General features: G+C 34.8%; 1 protein-coding gene across 3 annotated transcripts in view; it reads right to left on the minus strand.

Moving 5' to 3' along the window:
* Window positions 1-17,064, minus strand: part of LOC110028501 (uncharacterized aarF domain-containing protein kinase 1) — a 114,144-nt gene that overhangs the window by 46,587 nt on the left and 50,493 nt on the right. For all 3 annotated transcript variants that reach the window (XM_020730371.1, XM_020730370.1, XM_020730372.1), the window contains exon 6: window positions 12,064-12,141. In XM_020730371.1, the coding sequence (XP_020586030.1) occupies window positions 12,064-12,141 (78 nt within the window). The remainder of the gene's footprint in view (window positions 1-12,063; window positions 12,142-17,064) is intronic.

Raw genomic sequence — 17,064 nt, forward strand, 5'->3', positions numbered from 1 at the left:
TGTGGGGTTCGTTGGGTTTACCGAGGGAGCCGAACACGAGCTGTTCGCGAACAATGAGCCAAATTGACAGCCCTAGTTACATAACTACGATATTTATATGAAAATTTAATGTAATAAATATAAGAAATTACCTTAAAGTATGTAATATACCGCGCATCCTAGGAAATCTCTATGGGGGTCCGTTCAAATGTAGAATTGTTAGTTTTGTGAATTATGAAGAAAAACGACAAGTGCAATACTGAGAAGTAACTGCAAATCATTTCAGAAGAATGTCAAAATCGCTCCATAACTCCTTGCATTTATTCATTATGCGATAATACGTAAAGAGTTATTGTCAACACTTCTTGCGAAGTCGTTCTAGATGAGTCATGAAGCCTATGATTTTTGTATGGTTCCTCCAACAGATTGGTGAATATTGTCTGTGTCATGCGGAACATATTGTTAAATCTCGTTGGATGGTCCGCAAGCAACTCCCTAACCCATTTGTCGCCGGCATATGAGGATGTCATGCAAGAGGAGTGCTCTATGTATGAGTTATAGTATTTGTACGTTAAACTTACGGCAGATGCAACTCCCATTATGCGCATTCCTCTAATTGTATCCATGTATTTTGTTATCGAAATGACTAACACATAAGCATCAATGATTTCACTACAATCATATAAGGTTACGAACAAACTAACAAAAACAAATAATATTACAGAAGTAAATAGAAAACATAACGAGGAATGAAAAAATCTCAAATAAAGTAGCATGTCCAAAGTAACACAAATATCCAAAGCATCACGAAAAACGATAAACAAATAGAAATGTCCTCTAACAATCTAATTGAAAAAAAGGTGTCCCTCAAATATCACTGCTAAAAAAAATAGCATAGGTCAACGGGCATCACTAAGAAAAATTCTCCAGTTTGAATTTTCAAGTAACTTCACAGTGAATGAATACAGCGGTATTCCCTCGAAAATTTCTAAACTTGCATTCAGAATTTGCATAACCTGTTGGACAGAAGTTGCTTGTGATAGGTTGGGGTCATTGGTGCATGAAGCTACCAACAGTGAGATCTAACTTCTAAGGAAAACAACCCCCTCTCTCTTTTTTTCTTCAACCAGAGGGCGCCTTGACTGACTAGTGAACTCAACTTCATAGAGGTCCAGGCTGGGGCCTTGAATGGGATCACTTGTTTGGTCAGCTCCCAAATTTTCGGGGATGTCACCAAACCCTGACTCATTGGGGCCGCATGCATTGTTATTCGTTATCACAACACCTCCATCTCCAACTCAAGATTGATTGCACTGTATTTTTTTTTTCAGCAGACACCAACAACTTCATATAACATATTGTTGGATTTAAAAACAAATAAGAAATTGACAAAAATATGGGACATTTCAAAAATACTCACCGCCAGTCTCTCTATCCACCACTCCTCATAAGCATCAATCATTCGTTTTACCGGATCCGAACCCAAGATCGTTGATCTTCGCTTCAATACTTTTCAGATTTTCGATATTTTCTTTAGTTGATCCCACTTGTTTTTTAATTACATCCTATCATACTCCCTTCCTGTACTTTTTTTTAATTTTCTAATAATATTTTGTCAGTAGTGTTGAAATAGATTGTTAGTCTATTCCCCAGTTCTACCTCGTTGAGGCAAAGAACGCAAAATATTAATTTTGTCTTTTTATCCCACATTGCAGAAGAACCGACATCTTTTTCCTTTGTCATTGTATTATTAGCATGAAAAAAACTAATTAACATAAATAAGAATGCTACAATATCGCAAATCAAAAAAAATAAAAATATCACGATATCATCACCAATGTCCCTCCACACCACACTACAACACCACATGCATATCACCACTACCACCACCTTCACAAACAAACACTTCCACAATCCAACACATCAAGACACCAACACAGCCATTACACCACCACCATCTCCACACAAAAACAACCACACACGAACCACAACACTATCACCTCAACACATCCACCAACACATCCTCTAACACAAACACAATCACACATCAACCACTACCTCAATAATACCACCACCTCCACATCCGCCAACACATCTTCTAACACAAGCACAACCACACACCAACCATCACCTCCACACCACCACCACCAACACATCCTCTAATATAAACATGACTACACGCCAACCACCACCTCCACAACATCATCTCCACACCCAAAACAGCATACACCACCACCAAACATCAAAGGTAAAGATAAAGGTCTATTCCATATTTTTCATTTTTAGGATACCAATACAACCATTTCTCAAACTCTCACTCAAAAATTGAAGGTAAAGATAAAGCCCCACTCAATATTTTTAATTTTTAGGATAACACATACAAGGTCACCTAAAACATTACTAACAACAAATCAAGCACCCTCTTTCAGTCATTTCTCAAAGTCACAATCAAACATCAAAGGTAAAGATAAAGTCTCATTCCATATTTTTCATTTTTAGGATACAATATACAGGGCACCCAAAACATTGCTAACAACAAATCAAGGACCCTATTTCAACCATTTCCCAAACTCTCACATAAACATCGAAGGTAAATATAAAGCCCCATTCCATATTTTTCGTATTTAAGAATACCACATACAGGGCACCCGAAACATTGCTAGTAACAAATTAAGCACCCAAAACAAAACATACACCACACCTGACACATTGTTGTTAACAAATCCACCACCATTTATCATCTAATTCCCAAATTCTAACTCAAATATCAAAAGTATTGATAAAATCTCAATCCATATTCATAAAATACACAACAGCCGAAACGTTGTTATTCCAAAATCCAACACTAACCTGTATTCATTTCTCAAATTCAAACTCAAATATCAAAACCATACTTGGTAAAGCAAACAGAAATCATCCTATGGGGTGAGGTATGTAACTATTACCAATCAAACCAAAACCAACGTAGCAAATCCACAAACCGAACAAACCAAAGCCCAACTGAAATCGCAAAGTACAAAGCTTCAAAATCATAATCCAAATCCATCATGAATGCAACATGAAGCATCAAAATCATCAACCGAGCATACCAAACCGAAAACCAACAAACCAAGCAAACAGAGAAATCAATGAGAGGAAACCAACAACCAAACCGAGAACCATTGCACAGTAGCATTTGCATAATCATAAAGCCACCGAATAGATAAGACAAAGATTATCGGAATAGAGGGGACAGGTAGAATAGGGATTACTGCACAAAGCCCTCATGCGCACAACCACCAAATCGAGCTGAAGAGAAGGGACAGGGGAAAGGAGAATAGAAAACTCACCGCACAGAGCATAAAGTGCACAGAACCACTACATCAAGCGGAAAAAAAGAGAGGAGAGGAAGAAGTACGTAAGGGTCACCAGAACAACCACTTGCAAACAATGAGGCAATCGAAAACAGCGTCTAGTCACCGATCCAAGAGAGAGAGATAACCTAGAGCAGAAAAGAAGTGAGAGAAGGAGCCACAGAGTTTGGGGGCGGTGGGATAATACTTAACGCGAAGAAACCCGGGCTGCGGGCTCAAACCCGCGATAGCATTCTAACGTAGATTATTAGGCGAAGTTACAAGTAACCAAACGCCTCAACCAACATTTTCAAAACGCACCACACCAAATAAGCTGCCCTAAAAGAGACCTTAATTTAAATTTCTTTTGTGTTAATTAAATTATATTAAGTATTAATATGGGTTAGTATTTAATCATTGCAGGAAATTAGATGAGGAAGCAATATTAGTTGGAAAAATGATGAGGTTAATCAAGGTAAGGGTTTATATTTTTAATTATACAATTTATTTTATTTCACTGGTTAAAAGTAATATAGTTATATTAAATTCTAAGAATTGATATTAGTAATTTTAATTTGACAACAATAGGAATTAAAGGACAAGAAAGATTTAGATTGTTGATTATGCAAAAAAAAAGTGAAAAAAATGAAGAAAGATTATTGTTTTATTTTCAATTGCAATCTAATTAAATTAATGTTATTTAATATCAGTATTAAATACAAAAATTAAACTTAAAATTTAAGGATTGAAATCTTAATTAGAAGGAAAAAAATTAGAAATTGAACTCTAAGTAACTGAAGTATAATTAAATAATGTGAGAAATTGTTAATATCAATTTTTTCTATATTATAGGTTTTCAATTGAAAAGGTTATAACTTAAGGAGTAAAAAAAAAGGTGAAAACCTCGAGGTGAGTAATTATATTTATAAATTTTAGTAATATTTCTAATTTCTTGATGTATTCCTAATTTCATGTAGACTTTATTTTAGTATGATTCAAATTACAACATATTTTTTATATTATTAGAAAAATATGCATGTTAAATAATTGTATGGTAATTTTTTTATAAAGTTATTAGATTATTGCATAACATTTAGATTCCATATATTGGATCATTACATGATCTTTAGAGTCTAGTAGACTATTACATGGTCTTTAGATTCCATATATTAGATTATTCATTAGTAAATAAACACAAAGCATCTCATAAGAGAATAATGTATGCTTAGTTGAATGAACTGAAAAATAATATATATAAATCAATGTTTGCATGTGCAAGAAAAGAAATGAGTTCACTCCCTCATGGTACTGACAGAGGATGTTAATGTACCAATACACGAAGATGTTTTCCTACCACCTCAAATAATTATGAAATTTAGATCACTAATTGATGTGCAACGAGAGACTATCAAATAGAGGTGAGTAAGCACCCTACTGTTGGGGAAAAAATATACATGGAAATGTGGAACTCCGATTCGAGAGATCTGAAGAAAAACTAAGAACAAAATCACACAAAGTTAAAAAGTAGAAGAAAACATACAAACATCAGATTTAACATGAAAAAACCAGAGAACAGAAAAAAATCATGGAGTCGCACCACACTAAGAAATCTATTATAAAGAAATGAGGAGAAATGTAAAAATTACATCACACTCAAGTCTCTCTACAACTTTGAATACTCGGGTCACTTGCACGACCTGACCCAAGACTGGGAAATAATCAAAAACAGAAACAGACGATCGAAAGGTGTAAATAAATTTTTCGTTTTTTATTTTTATCACTAATAGTTCAATATTCAAATCGTCATAAAAGTGTCACTAAAAGAAGTAATTTAATTAACAAATAAAAGTTTTACCGTTCTAATTATGATTATCCTCCTGTATATATTAGCTCATCTTTTACTCATTTTATTTAAAAATTTAAAGCCAAAAAAAATTAAAAAAACAACGTAATGAGTTATTTAAGGATAACTAACGAGCGATTACACCTTTAAACTACAGTAATAAAAAAGGAAAACAATATGTATATTGGTCTTTCATATATTACTATACGAGATCTTACAATAATCTAATATACGTGTCAATGATATTTAGTCAATGACGATAATATAAAACTTTTATATGCATTTAATTTAACTATACTTTGTAAGATTTAATCTTAAGTTTTACTTTATACTTTTAATATTTACGTACGTCTTACGAACATTGTCAAAACATAACCAAACACACCCATAACCAATAATATCTCATCGGCATAACGGTTCATGATCTAATTTGCATGATTGTCTAAGATGGAAATGTGTCTGCTAACCCCTAACTGATATTCTCCTTTCAGCACAGCGGCTGGTGATCTAAACCTCATAATTATTTGGGATGGTAGGAAAAAATCTACGCGCACAGGTACAATAGCATCCCCTATATGTACGGGGAGTGAACTCGTCATGCATGCACATACAAACATCCATGTATACAATATTTTCATTTCATTCTTCAAGGCATATATTACTTTCATATGAGACGACATGTATTTATTTACTAAAATTAATGCAACTCTTATATAATTCTAAAGATCAAATAGTAATTTAATAAACATTTGATCATGAAATAAGCTAACATATACATCTCTATTAGAATATAAGAATCAAGTACTAATCTGATATCTTCATAACCATACTATTATGTAAGTATTGGGACAAAAGTATTTAGCATGTATACTTCATGACTAATGATATGAAGAATCATGTGATTTAATTTCATTGAACAATTTAACATGCATATTCTCCTATCTAGCAATATGAAGAAATTTCTATAAACTAAATTCCACTGAAATGAAGCATTAATGAAATCAAACATATATTTAGAAATAATAAAAATTACTGAAATTTAAAAATATAATTACTCACCTTAACCTAGCTCGTTCTTCTCAATGACTCTCTATCTTCAGATCTTATAAGTTCAAATATTCTTCAAACTTAAATGATGTTATAATATCTTAATAACATTAAATCAAAATTAAATTACAATTATTTTATATTTTATCTTTCAAAGTGATCCACTCGAACTCCAAACTATATCTCCTTTCTTCAAGTACTTCCTGAATAGGCTTGGTTTGCTTCCGTCCACATAAGGCTCCTCTTTCCCTTGACAATTCGACTAGATCCAGCCTCAATCTTTATGCCGATAATTTATGAATAATTAGCATATTATTAATATCTTAATACATAAGCATATATCAAATTCATTAGTTAAAATAATAAAAACTAATATATTAAATTCATTATTTAATATATATATATAAAACCTAGCCTTACCTTAATAATTCCCTCGACCTCACGATGAAGCACGAACAAGAGCTACTTTCCACACGAAGGCTTGGCTCCCTTCTTCCTGCTCTTCCTTTGTATGCGGGCACAACATTAAAGCAGCTAATCCGCTTTCCTTATGTTTGAACTCCTCTCCTCCCGTATGAAGCTCATACCCGACATACTCATTCCACATCTCAAAAACTCTCGCAACACCCGCAACAGAGTCGCTCATCTAGTGTTCAACAGGATCGACCCCCACTACAAGGCTCAATCGATTCGCCTCCTTCATGCACTAAGCTAGTGCCTTCTATCTTCCTTAGCATAATTATCGCACAATGTCGACGCTCAGGCAAGAGAATCACACGACTCTTTTCCATGGCTTCGTCATTTGTGTGAAATTTAAATGGGGGTTTTTGTCGCTTTCCCTTTCTTCTTGTGCTTCTTTTTATGTTTATTCATACGCTCTCGACCTCACTCCCTTCTTCTCTTGCTCGCTCGTCACTAACATTCTATTCAAATGGGGGACATTAGTTTTCAATAAAGAACTATCGAGAGGGTTGGTTCGAAGTGATACAACCATCTGACGCATTTATTAGGTAATTTTTTTTATTTTAATTATTATTATTATTAACCATACATTCATTACAATGTCCCATCATCAAATTTCTTCTTCGAAGCTCATGAACTTCACAACAACTAATAATTATGTAGATGAAACATAAAACGATAACAGAAGTATGTTTCTTGTTAAGTGATAACTAAAACAAGTGATAAATCCAAAAACTGTGATAAGATTATTCAATTAAACACTCCACAAAAATCCGAATGAAAACAACATAACTAAAATAATACTCACGTGAAATCAAAGCACATAAAAATAATAACACTAGACAACTAACATGAAATTCAAATAACATGATAACATAAAACCCAAATTACAAATCACCCACAAACTCCATGCATCCGTATCAATGGCATCAAGTTCTTCAGGTTTCTGATGAGTTAAAGAAAAGACCCTTGGTCAAATATTGTGCCTAGTTTCTCCTTATGAGTCAAAGAATAAGCCTTTGTTATCCTCTGCTGGCTACAATTAAAAGTAGATCCCTCCTGAAAATTGCTCTAAACCGAATCTCTCCATGAGTTAGATCTAATATGGACCTCTGAATAGAATTAGGATAGTTTCTTATCTGATGTCCAGGTAACCTGCATAAATAATACACCTTCAAACAAAATAAACATTCACCAAAAAATTTCTTCCCTCACTTAACACAAGATTCTATAGTGCTACTAGAAATCTGGGTAATAACTCCACCAGTGTAAAACTTTATTTGCTTCCCATTAGACTCTCCAGACTAAACAATGGGTGAAACTTACTTCCAAACTCTTCCTTTAATGTATGTCCTTAAGCTTATGAGTATGCTGAAAATTAATTTCCATCCACCTTGTTCTCTACACTAACACTGAATAGTTTCAATTCCAAGTGGCACTAGTAGTTGTCTGATTAATTCCTTCAATCCAGAAAAAATTTGTAGCGTTTCTCCTCTGCATTTAGAACGAGTTGTGATGCATATCTCGACAGCATGATAAAATCCACTTCGTATTGCATAACTGATAGATCTTCCTGCACCAACCTAATAAATTTATATTACATGTCTCCTGGCTGACAATGATACAAACAATCTGAAAGTTTTCATGAATGCAACACATTGTACCAAGGGCAAGATCAACCACAAACTTTCTCCCGTAAATGACCTTGCCATCATCTATCAACTATTCTCTCAAAGGCAGATGTGACAAGAGTAACTTTCTTCGCTGGTGGACATGACAATCAATCTACACTCTTGTCCACTCTTCACAACCAGTTTTCAACTTCTACTGGCCCTGTTGCTTAATAAAACAAGAGTGGTATCATGTCCTGAAAAAGCTTCAAATACTTATCCATTGGTGCTCATCCGCTGTTATCGATCTGAGGCTGAGAGTTACTAATCATCTAAGTCACTGTAGTCATCATCTCAACAAAAACATCAGCATTAACCATAACATTCTGGGTATATCAATTTCTACATTATCAACCATGTCGTCCTGATCATCCATAACTCTAAAATAATAACAAAATAATTTAATTAGACTCGATTAGAATTTTATTTTTTATTATTTATAACTTAATTCAATCCTCATAATGACTCATTCAATAAGAATCATGTTGTTTAATCTAAACTCTTTTCTCTAATATCACTTTTGTCAAAACCCAGTCAGAGGCTTGAAATTAACCATGACAAGAACAAATGTCAGACGATGAAAATAAATTCTTTGTTTTTTTTATTTCTTTCACTAACAGTTTAATATTCAAATATTTACGAAAATGTCACTAAAGAAAGTAATTTAATTAACAACTAAAAGTTTTACCTTTCTAGTTGTTCTCTCCTCTCTTCTCCTATTCATCTTATTTAAAAATTTAAAACAAGAAAAATGTTAAAACAATAGAATGAATTATCTAAAGATAAACAAGGAACAATCATACCTCTAAACTATAGTAACCCAAAAAAAATAAAGCAATATATATGCTGGTCTTAAATATATATAAGATTATATAATAATCAAATGTACATGTCCATAATATCTACTCAATGAGAATTCTAAAACTGTATAAATTTACCTTAATTTTATTCTTAAAAGATTTAATTTTAATTTTACTCTTATTTTATACTATTAACATTCACATTTGTCTCAGGAGCAGCGTAAAAAATAATTTAACACACCCCTGACCGATATTATCCTGTCTTCATAGCGGTTAGTGATCTAATTCAAACAATTCTCTGAAGTAGAAAGGTGTCTACTCTCTCCTGACACATTCTCCAATCGGTGTGGCGGTTAACAATATAAACATCAAAATTGTCTGGGGTGGTAAACAAACATCTACGTGTGCGAGTATACTAGTGTCCCTTTTTCTGTAACATAAAGGGGCGAACTCCTTTTAGCATGCACAATGCAAGCATCCATTTATAAGTAATTTCATTATTCAAATCATACATTCTTCTCTTATGAGATACTTTATATTTATCTACTAAAAAAAATTGCACCCTTATTAAATTATAGGTCATAAAATAAACTGAATTATGCACCTATACTAGAATTTACATGTCATATAGTAAGGTGACATTCTTAGAAAAAACTATAATATGGTGACCTCTTCTTAGAAAAATAATGCAACTATTTTTACAAAAGTTTTAAGATGCATGTCATGGCAATGAAAATGAAGAAATTAATATAATTTAATCTCACTGAAATGTAGCATAAATCAAATCTAATATACATTTAAAAATAATGAAAAATTACTAAAATTTAGAAATATAATTACTCACATCACTCTTTCGGATGCCACTTTTATAGCATAATCCTTCACTTCACGTTTTTGTTAGACTTTTACCAATTTATTTTCAAGAAATCAACATCCTAAAATATTTTCACAATATACATCAATTTAGATATTTACATAGCATCTAAATTTAAGACATAAAAGAAGAATTATAAAATTTCCTCACTTCTTCTAGCAAGGTAAAAAATTTTTCAAATCAAAACTCAATTACTCTTCCCAATTCAAATTACTAATTTTGACTCATAATAATTAATATCAACATAATTGCACTAAATTAAAATACTAATATAAGTAAATTAAAAGAGATATAAATCTTATCTTTATCTTCACCCTCGCTCAAAAATAAGACATATTTGTCATTCTTAATTTTAAATTATTTAACATACTATTAAAATCTTAATACACAAATATATATATTAAATTTATTAATTAAAAAAAATGAAACCTACTCTTACCTTAATAATCCTTCAACCGCATGTTGAGCTTCGGCTCTGCGTCTCACCCCTTAGTCGCTACTTCCCTATTCTTCCTTCGAGTGGGGCTTGACATCAACCCGCACAGCAAGCCAAATTTGCATTCTTCGTCCTCTTCCTCTGCATGTGAGCACAACATCAAAGTCGCTCGACCTCGCTTCTTTTCTCCTTTGAACAAGCAAAATCGAACCTTCTCCTGCAAGCACTTGCACACTTCGTTAAAGGCAAAGAAGTTCTTTGCCTCCTCCTCCTTGTCATGAGACGCTTGACCACAACTTCTCCTTTCTCCCGTAGACGAGTCGCTCAACCTCGACTAAGGTTGCACACGCGACCCCACTACTTGGTTGTCGCTTATCCTTTCTTCTTCAGCTTCTTCGTCATCATCTTTGACTAGTTTGCCCTCTCTCTTTCGTTCGGTTTGAAAAGAAAATGAGAGGATAAGAGCTCGTATATTTTCCCCCAAGCAACATTTCTCCTCCAAATAACACTCAAATTCGTAAATTATTTTATTATTATTATTAATTTTTTAAAACGATTATTACACCAACCAATGAAGATTTAATCCAAACTTGTCCAAAAGACGACGACAACAACAACAACAACAACAAGGCCGTAATCCCACTGCGTAGGGTTTGCTACATGAATCATTTTTCTCCATTGCGTCCTATTTAGTGTCATATTTTTATTTAGTTCTAATAAATTAAGATCATTTTTTTATGCAATAAGCCCAAGTCTTCTTAGGTCTACCTCTGCCTCTTAACATAAGTCGAATCTAAAACATAAACTCTCCAAATCGAATCATCAGATGGTCGACGTTTAATGTGACCAAACCATCTAAGACGACTCTCTCTAATTTTGTCCGTCACTGCAGCTACACCAACAGCTACACCAACCCCTACACCAACCCCATCACGTATATATTCATTTCGCATTTTGTCCCAAGTGTAAAACCACTCATCCACCTAATCATTCTCATCTCGGCAACACTTAATTTAGTATTATGCTTCTCTTTAAAGACAACATTCAGCGCCATAGAGCATTGCAGGTCTCACCACCAGCTTAAAAAATTTTCCTTTCAGTCTAAGAGGTACTTTTCTATCACACAAAAGGCCCGAAGCATTCCTCCACTTCAACCAACCAACTTGAATTCTACTATTAACATCTCCATATATATCACCATCGCTTTGAACAACAGACCCGAGATATCTAAATCGTTCACACCTTTTTATAATTTTGATCACCCAAAGTTACACTTCTGTCACTAGAATTATTACTACTAAAATTACATTCCATGTATTTAGTTTTTGTTCTACTCAAATGAAGGCCTTTAGACTCTAAGGTAGACCTCCATAATTTAAGGTTTCTTCCTGGGTTTTTTCTCTCGTCTTATCCACGAGAAGGATATCATCAGCAAAAAACATACACCAAGGTACATCCTCCTGTAAATGTCTAGTAAGACCATCCATAATTAAAGCAAAAAGATATGGGCTTAAAGCCGATCACTGATGTAATCCAACAGAAATAGGAAAATATTTGGTTTTCCAAAACTTCTTTTCACATACATGGAAGGAGAAGATTAAAACAGCAAAACTCACATACCATTGAAACCAACTTAGAAAGGATAGCCATAGTTGTAAAATCTATCTTCATCCTCTGCTCCAAATCAGGATACTGTACCTGAAGCGAACAAAATCAATTTTATTCACAATACAAGAGATTCATTTCAGTGAAAACATAGCATCACAAATAAGAATCTTTCAAGTGAAAAACATTATATCAAATATAATATCCAATGTTAGTTGGAAAGAAAAAAAGATAAAAGAATTAACAGACTATAAATAATATACTAGCAGTAAAATGAAACATGCAATTGACTCATTTTGAACAGAAAAAAGATAAGGCGCACAAAAAGAATACAAAACAAATTATATAAAAATTTTTAAGCAAATGAAAAAAAGGAAAAAAAAAACAAGTGCGCTGAGGTAGTTTCAGTTGGGGTTATGCTCGTCACAAATAGTATGTTTAAGTACATGTTTAGATTAGAATATAGCTATGATCAAATGATGAAAAACTACGTAAGAAGAAAGAGAAAATTTCACACAGATTCCATTTATCTTTCTCGCCTTCAATTTTTGGCCCAATTTATGATGCTAATAAAAAACCGTGTACAAGGAAGTCCAAACAACCAAAATGTATACAGTTAAGCTAGAGGATGTACCAAAAATAATTGTGAGTTTCTCATAAAAATTTTCTAAATCTACCTCAAATATTATTCACCAGAAAAACCTAGAATTTCTGGTAATATGCGTTAATTTTCAATAGATTTTCCGACATGTTGCCTATGTCCTCTGAAACAAAGCCTGATAATTTTTTTGTTCTCCATTTAAACTTTTAAGAGGCACATACAATAAATTTCTAAGATTTTAACGGTGATATTTTGGCAGTTATTTTATAGTTTATGTAACTGCATTTAGAAATATATATATATATATATAAATATATATATAAAGCCCAAAAAAACTAATATATTAACCAAAAAGAAATATACAGATACAATGTGTTGGAGGGCCCAAACATGGCATCCAACACCAAAATCACAAATGGTTCCAAAACTAGAAAATACAGAAAAGTACATGAGAGACATAAAGAAAAAGTTTAAAAATATTGAAATACCAATATCGGGTGGCTAGGGAGCAACCCAATTTGGTTTTGTCTCTGCCTCTGGTTCTAGGGAAGGAGCAAGCTAATAAGTTGGTAAGATGATTGTCATTGCCAGTAGTAACCAATGTATCATCCAAAATGTTCCCGAGCTGGAGTCGGCCTCCATTCTTTTTCTTCCTCATGGAATAGACCTGTCATTCATCTTCCGAGGATTGGCTCACCTGATCTTGTTCTAAAGTGTGTTGGAGATGTGCAGATTGTTGAATATTAGAAGCAACTACATGTTGTACCGGCGTTGTACCGGCTGCCGGCTGATCTGTTATTGGATCAAAAGAGCCCTCCGCGTTTCTTGACATGTTTGTGAGTCTTCTTCAATAACAGTGGGTGGTATAAGCACAACTGGATATGTAGCTTTAGTATGTTCTTCTTCAGGAATTGCGGTGTTGGGAAGAGGATCGGGTTGCATCTTCCCAACAGGAATAATAAGTGGTTGTTCTTTAGCGATATTCGGCCTTATGTAGCTTTAGTATGTTCTTCTTCAGGAATTGCGGTGTTGGGAAGAGGATCGGGTTGCATCTTCCCAACAGGAATAATAAGTGGTTGTTCTTTAGCGATATTCGGCCTTAGATGAGGATGCAAACGATAGCAAATAGTAGAGTTGTGGCCAAACATACTACAATGAGAGCAATAAGGAGGGTGTGATTCGATTTCAACATGTTGTTAATACCCGTTGTGAGTGGTTCGAATCCACACCTCATCCGGAGCTGGTTGAGTGATATCCCTCTCAACTAACAGACAAGCCACAGAGGGTCTGGTGACAGCAAGCGTAGGACTATCAACCCTGAGAGGCTTACCGTAAGCAGTTGCTAAGTAGCAGAGAATTTTCAAGTTGAACAGATGTAATTTTAACCCCGAGAATTTAATCCATACTGGAATGATAACAGACTCCGCTTTTGGGTCGAAATCAACAGTCCACTTCAGAATTTTCATATAACGATTATCGATCTTGATAACTTTCCGAGAAAATATGCGAGTGTAATCGACATCATGAGACAACTGAATCAGTATGTGCCGACCGTCAAATAAACCAATATTCCAACTGCCCAATAGTTTCATAGTCTCAAAATCTTTCCGAATGATCTCCAGTTTTGGGTGACCATACAAAAATTTCCCCACGAGAGCAAAGCACCAGGAGGATGCGATAGTACTCGTTTCAACCTCTATGAGAATAATAGCAGAGTTCTTATTTTTTTACCTAATTTTTTATGAAGGTGTGATCGCCACAACCTTTAAGAGCGTCATGAAAAATTGAGGAACATTGCAGGACTTGCCAATATGAAAACCAGACTCTGAATCTGAAAGAGAAGCACGAGTAGGAATAGAAATGTCGTCGGTAAGTCCAGTGGCATAGGAGCGAATCGTGGATGCCATCTCCAAAGCAGCTAGGGGAGCCGCTGGAAATAGGCGAGCAAAACTGCCGCCTACGAACAACGCGAGCAGTTAAAAAGGTCGATGTGGCGGAGCAGTCTATCGGCCTTGACGAAGAAGACGCCGCAGACGACGAAGGCTGCGATTTCGTCAAGGCACGACGAAGTAAGACGCAGAAACGACGCGGAAACGACGCAACAGACGGAGTCGCGAAGCCGAGGGAGGCGAAGCCGAAGCAGATGGAGTCGAGCAGACGAAGCGCGACGAATAACAAGGGCTATTCGGGTTGCCATGAAGACGCAACGGGAGTAAACCCTAGCAGAGACATCGAGCGAGACGATATTTGATCTCTCTCTCTCTCTACATAACTATATAACTATATATATATATATGCATGTACGTACATACATATATGTACATTATGTATGTACATATATAAAGAGTATTATCATAAATTTTAATGTCACATATAAATTTTATGATTTTTAAAGAGTATTATCATAAATTTTAATATAACTATATAACTATATATATATATCTGCATGTACGTACATACATATATGTACATTATGTATGTACATATATAAAGAGTATTATCATAAATTTTAATGTCACATATAAATTTTATGATTTTTAAAGAGTATTATCATAAATTTTAATATAACTATATAACTATATATATATATCTGCATGTACGTACATACATATATGTACATTATGTATGTACATATATAAAGAGTATTATCATAAATTTTAATGTCACATATAAATTTTATGATTTATGTGGGTTTCTACCTAAAACTATAAAACGGTCATCCTAAAAATTCCTGAGTTCTAGTATTCTTTTTTTCTTCTTCCAAGATTTGTAAACTTGTCATTTATCTGCCAATGTTTGTCCCGTCTGATCTATTTGTGGATCTTGGATGGCGAGCTTACCCTGGGGGGTATGTTAATCTGTAAATTGTTGAGCAGTCTCAGCCTGCAACACATCTTCATCATGGCGCTCCACCAGGGCTTAATTACCCTCTTCTCTCGTGATAGGTGGTTCCAAAACACATCGGCTAGCATCTGCTACAACCAAATTAATAGTATTTATGATCTGAGGAAGAACTGTCTCAACAGCAGTGGGAAGTATCTGCAGAACTGGTTGATGAGGAATAGCCTGATGAGACAAATTTTCATTTAACATTTCTTGAAGATCTTCAATTTCTACTATGTTTTCCTCTACTTGGGTGATGTTATTAAGAACCACAGAATCCAAAGACACGAGAAGGTTGGATTTCAAATGTGGATGAAGCCTAAAACATTTGGCAGGTCTGTGCCCAATCAGTTTACAGTGATTACAGCAATAGGGTCTTTGTTCTGCGATAATGAGCTACCAATACCCATTGTGTGCAGTACCAAGCCAAATTTCTTCCACATTATGGAAGGTGATATCCCTTTCAACAAGAATCCTTGCACCGAATGCCTAGATAGGTTGAATGTAGGTATGTCCAATTTCATAGGTCTCCCTAATGCAGTTCCAATAGAATAAAGGGTTTGGTGATGTGAAGTAGTGCAATTTTAGGCCAGCTAGTTTAAACAAAATTGGAACTATAGGGGGTTCTTAGCTAGGATCAAATTCAGGAAACCCCTCGAGCAATTTCATATATTTCTCATCAATTGTCATATACTTCTTGAAAAATATTTTGGCATATTCCTCTACTTAGGATAATGGTATCATCACATGTCTCTCATCAATGAGACCAACCTTCCAGTGTCCCAATAGTTTGAGATCTTCAACAACCTTTCGTATGATTTCCATTTTAAGATGTCACAATTGGATTTTCCCAATGCGGGTAAATTTGCACTTATCAATCAGGTTGGATACTTCAACATTAGAGAAAGTTAGAGCTAGTTTGTCACTCTTTCTACTCGTCTTCTTCATGAGATTACGGTCCCCCTGGCCTTCAAATGATTTGTGATAAACCTGAGGGAAAACCTAATCCATTGATCCCACAAAGCCAACTATATTGACATAAGAAGCCTTCCCAAATCCCAAGGTTTAAAACTGAAGCAGCCGGTGGTTGAGGAGGAAAAGAAGCCATAGAGCTGAGAGTCGAATAGCGAGTAGCTACTGGGTTTGAGTTGTGACTCTACCTCACCGGAGCTCTTGTGTGTGCTAACACCTTCTTTGCTGCTCGGAGCTATCCGGATCCTTCCCGTACGCACAAGACACTGTGACGTTTTGCTCACTTGCCGGACGGAAATCATCCTTCAACGAGCAGACGAAGGAAGCACGACAAGGACAGCACGACGAAGCAGGCGAAGTCGATGAAGGATGAAGCATGACGAAGCAGACGAACTCGAGGCGCGGTCCCCTTCATCGACGAAGCACGACGAAGCAAGCGAAGTCAACGAAAGAGGCGAAAATGAGGTGAAATCGATGAAGTACGAAGCGAGAGTTAACAGAGCAAATGTCAGCATTCGCCATGGGGCGAAATCGAAGAAGCGTACTATATATATATATAT

The sequence above is a fragment of the Phalaenopsis equestris genome, unplaced genomic scaffold (genome assembly GCF_001263595.1).
Source record: "Phalaenopsis equestris unplaced genomic scaffold, ASM126359v1 Scaffold000513, whole genome shotgun sequence".
Taxonomy (NCBI): domain Eukaryota; kingdom Viridiplantae; phylum Streptophyta; class Magnoliopsida; order Asparagales; family Orchidaceae; genus Phalaenopsis; species Phalaenopsis equestris.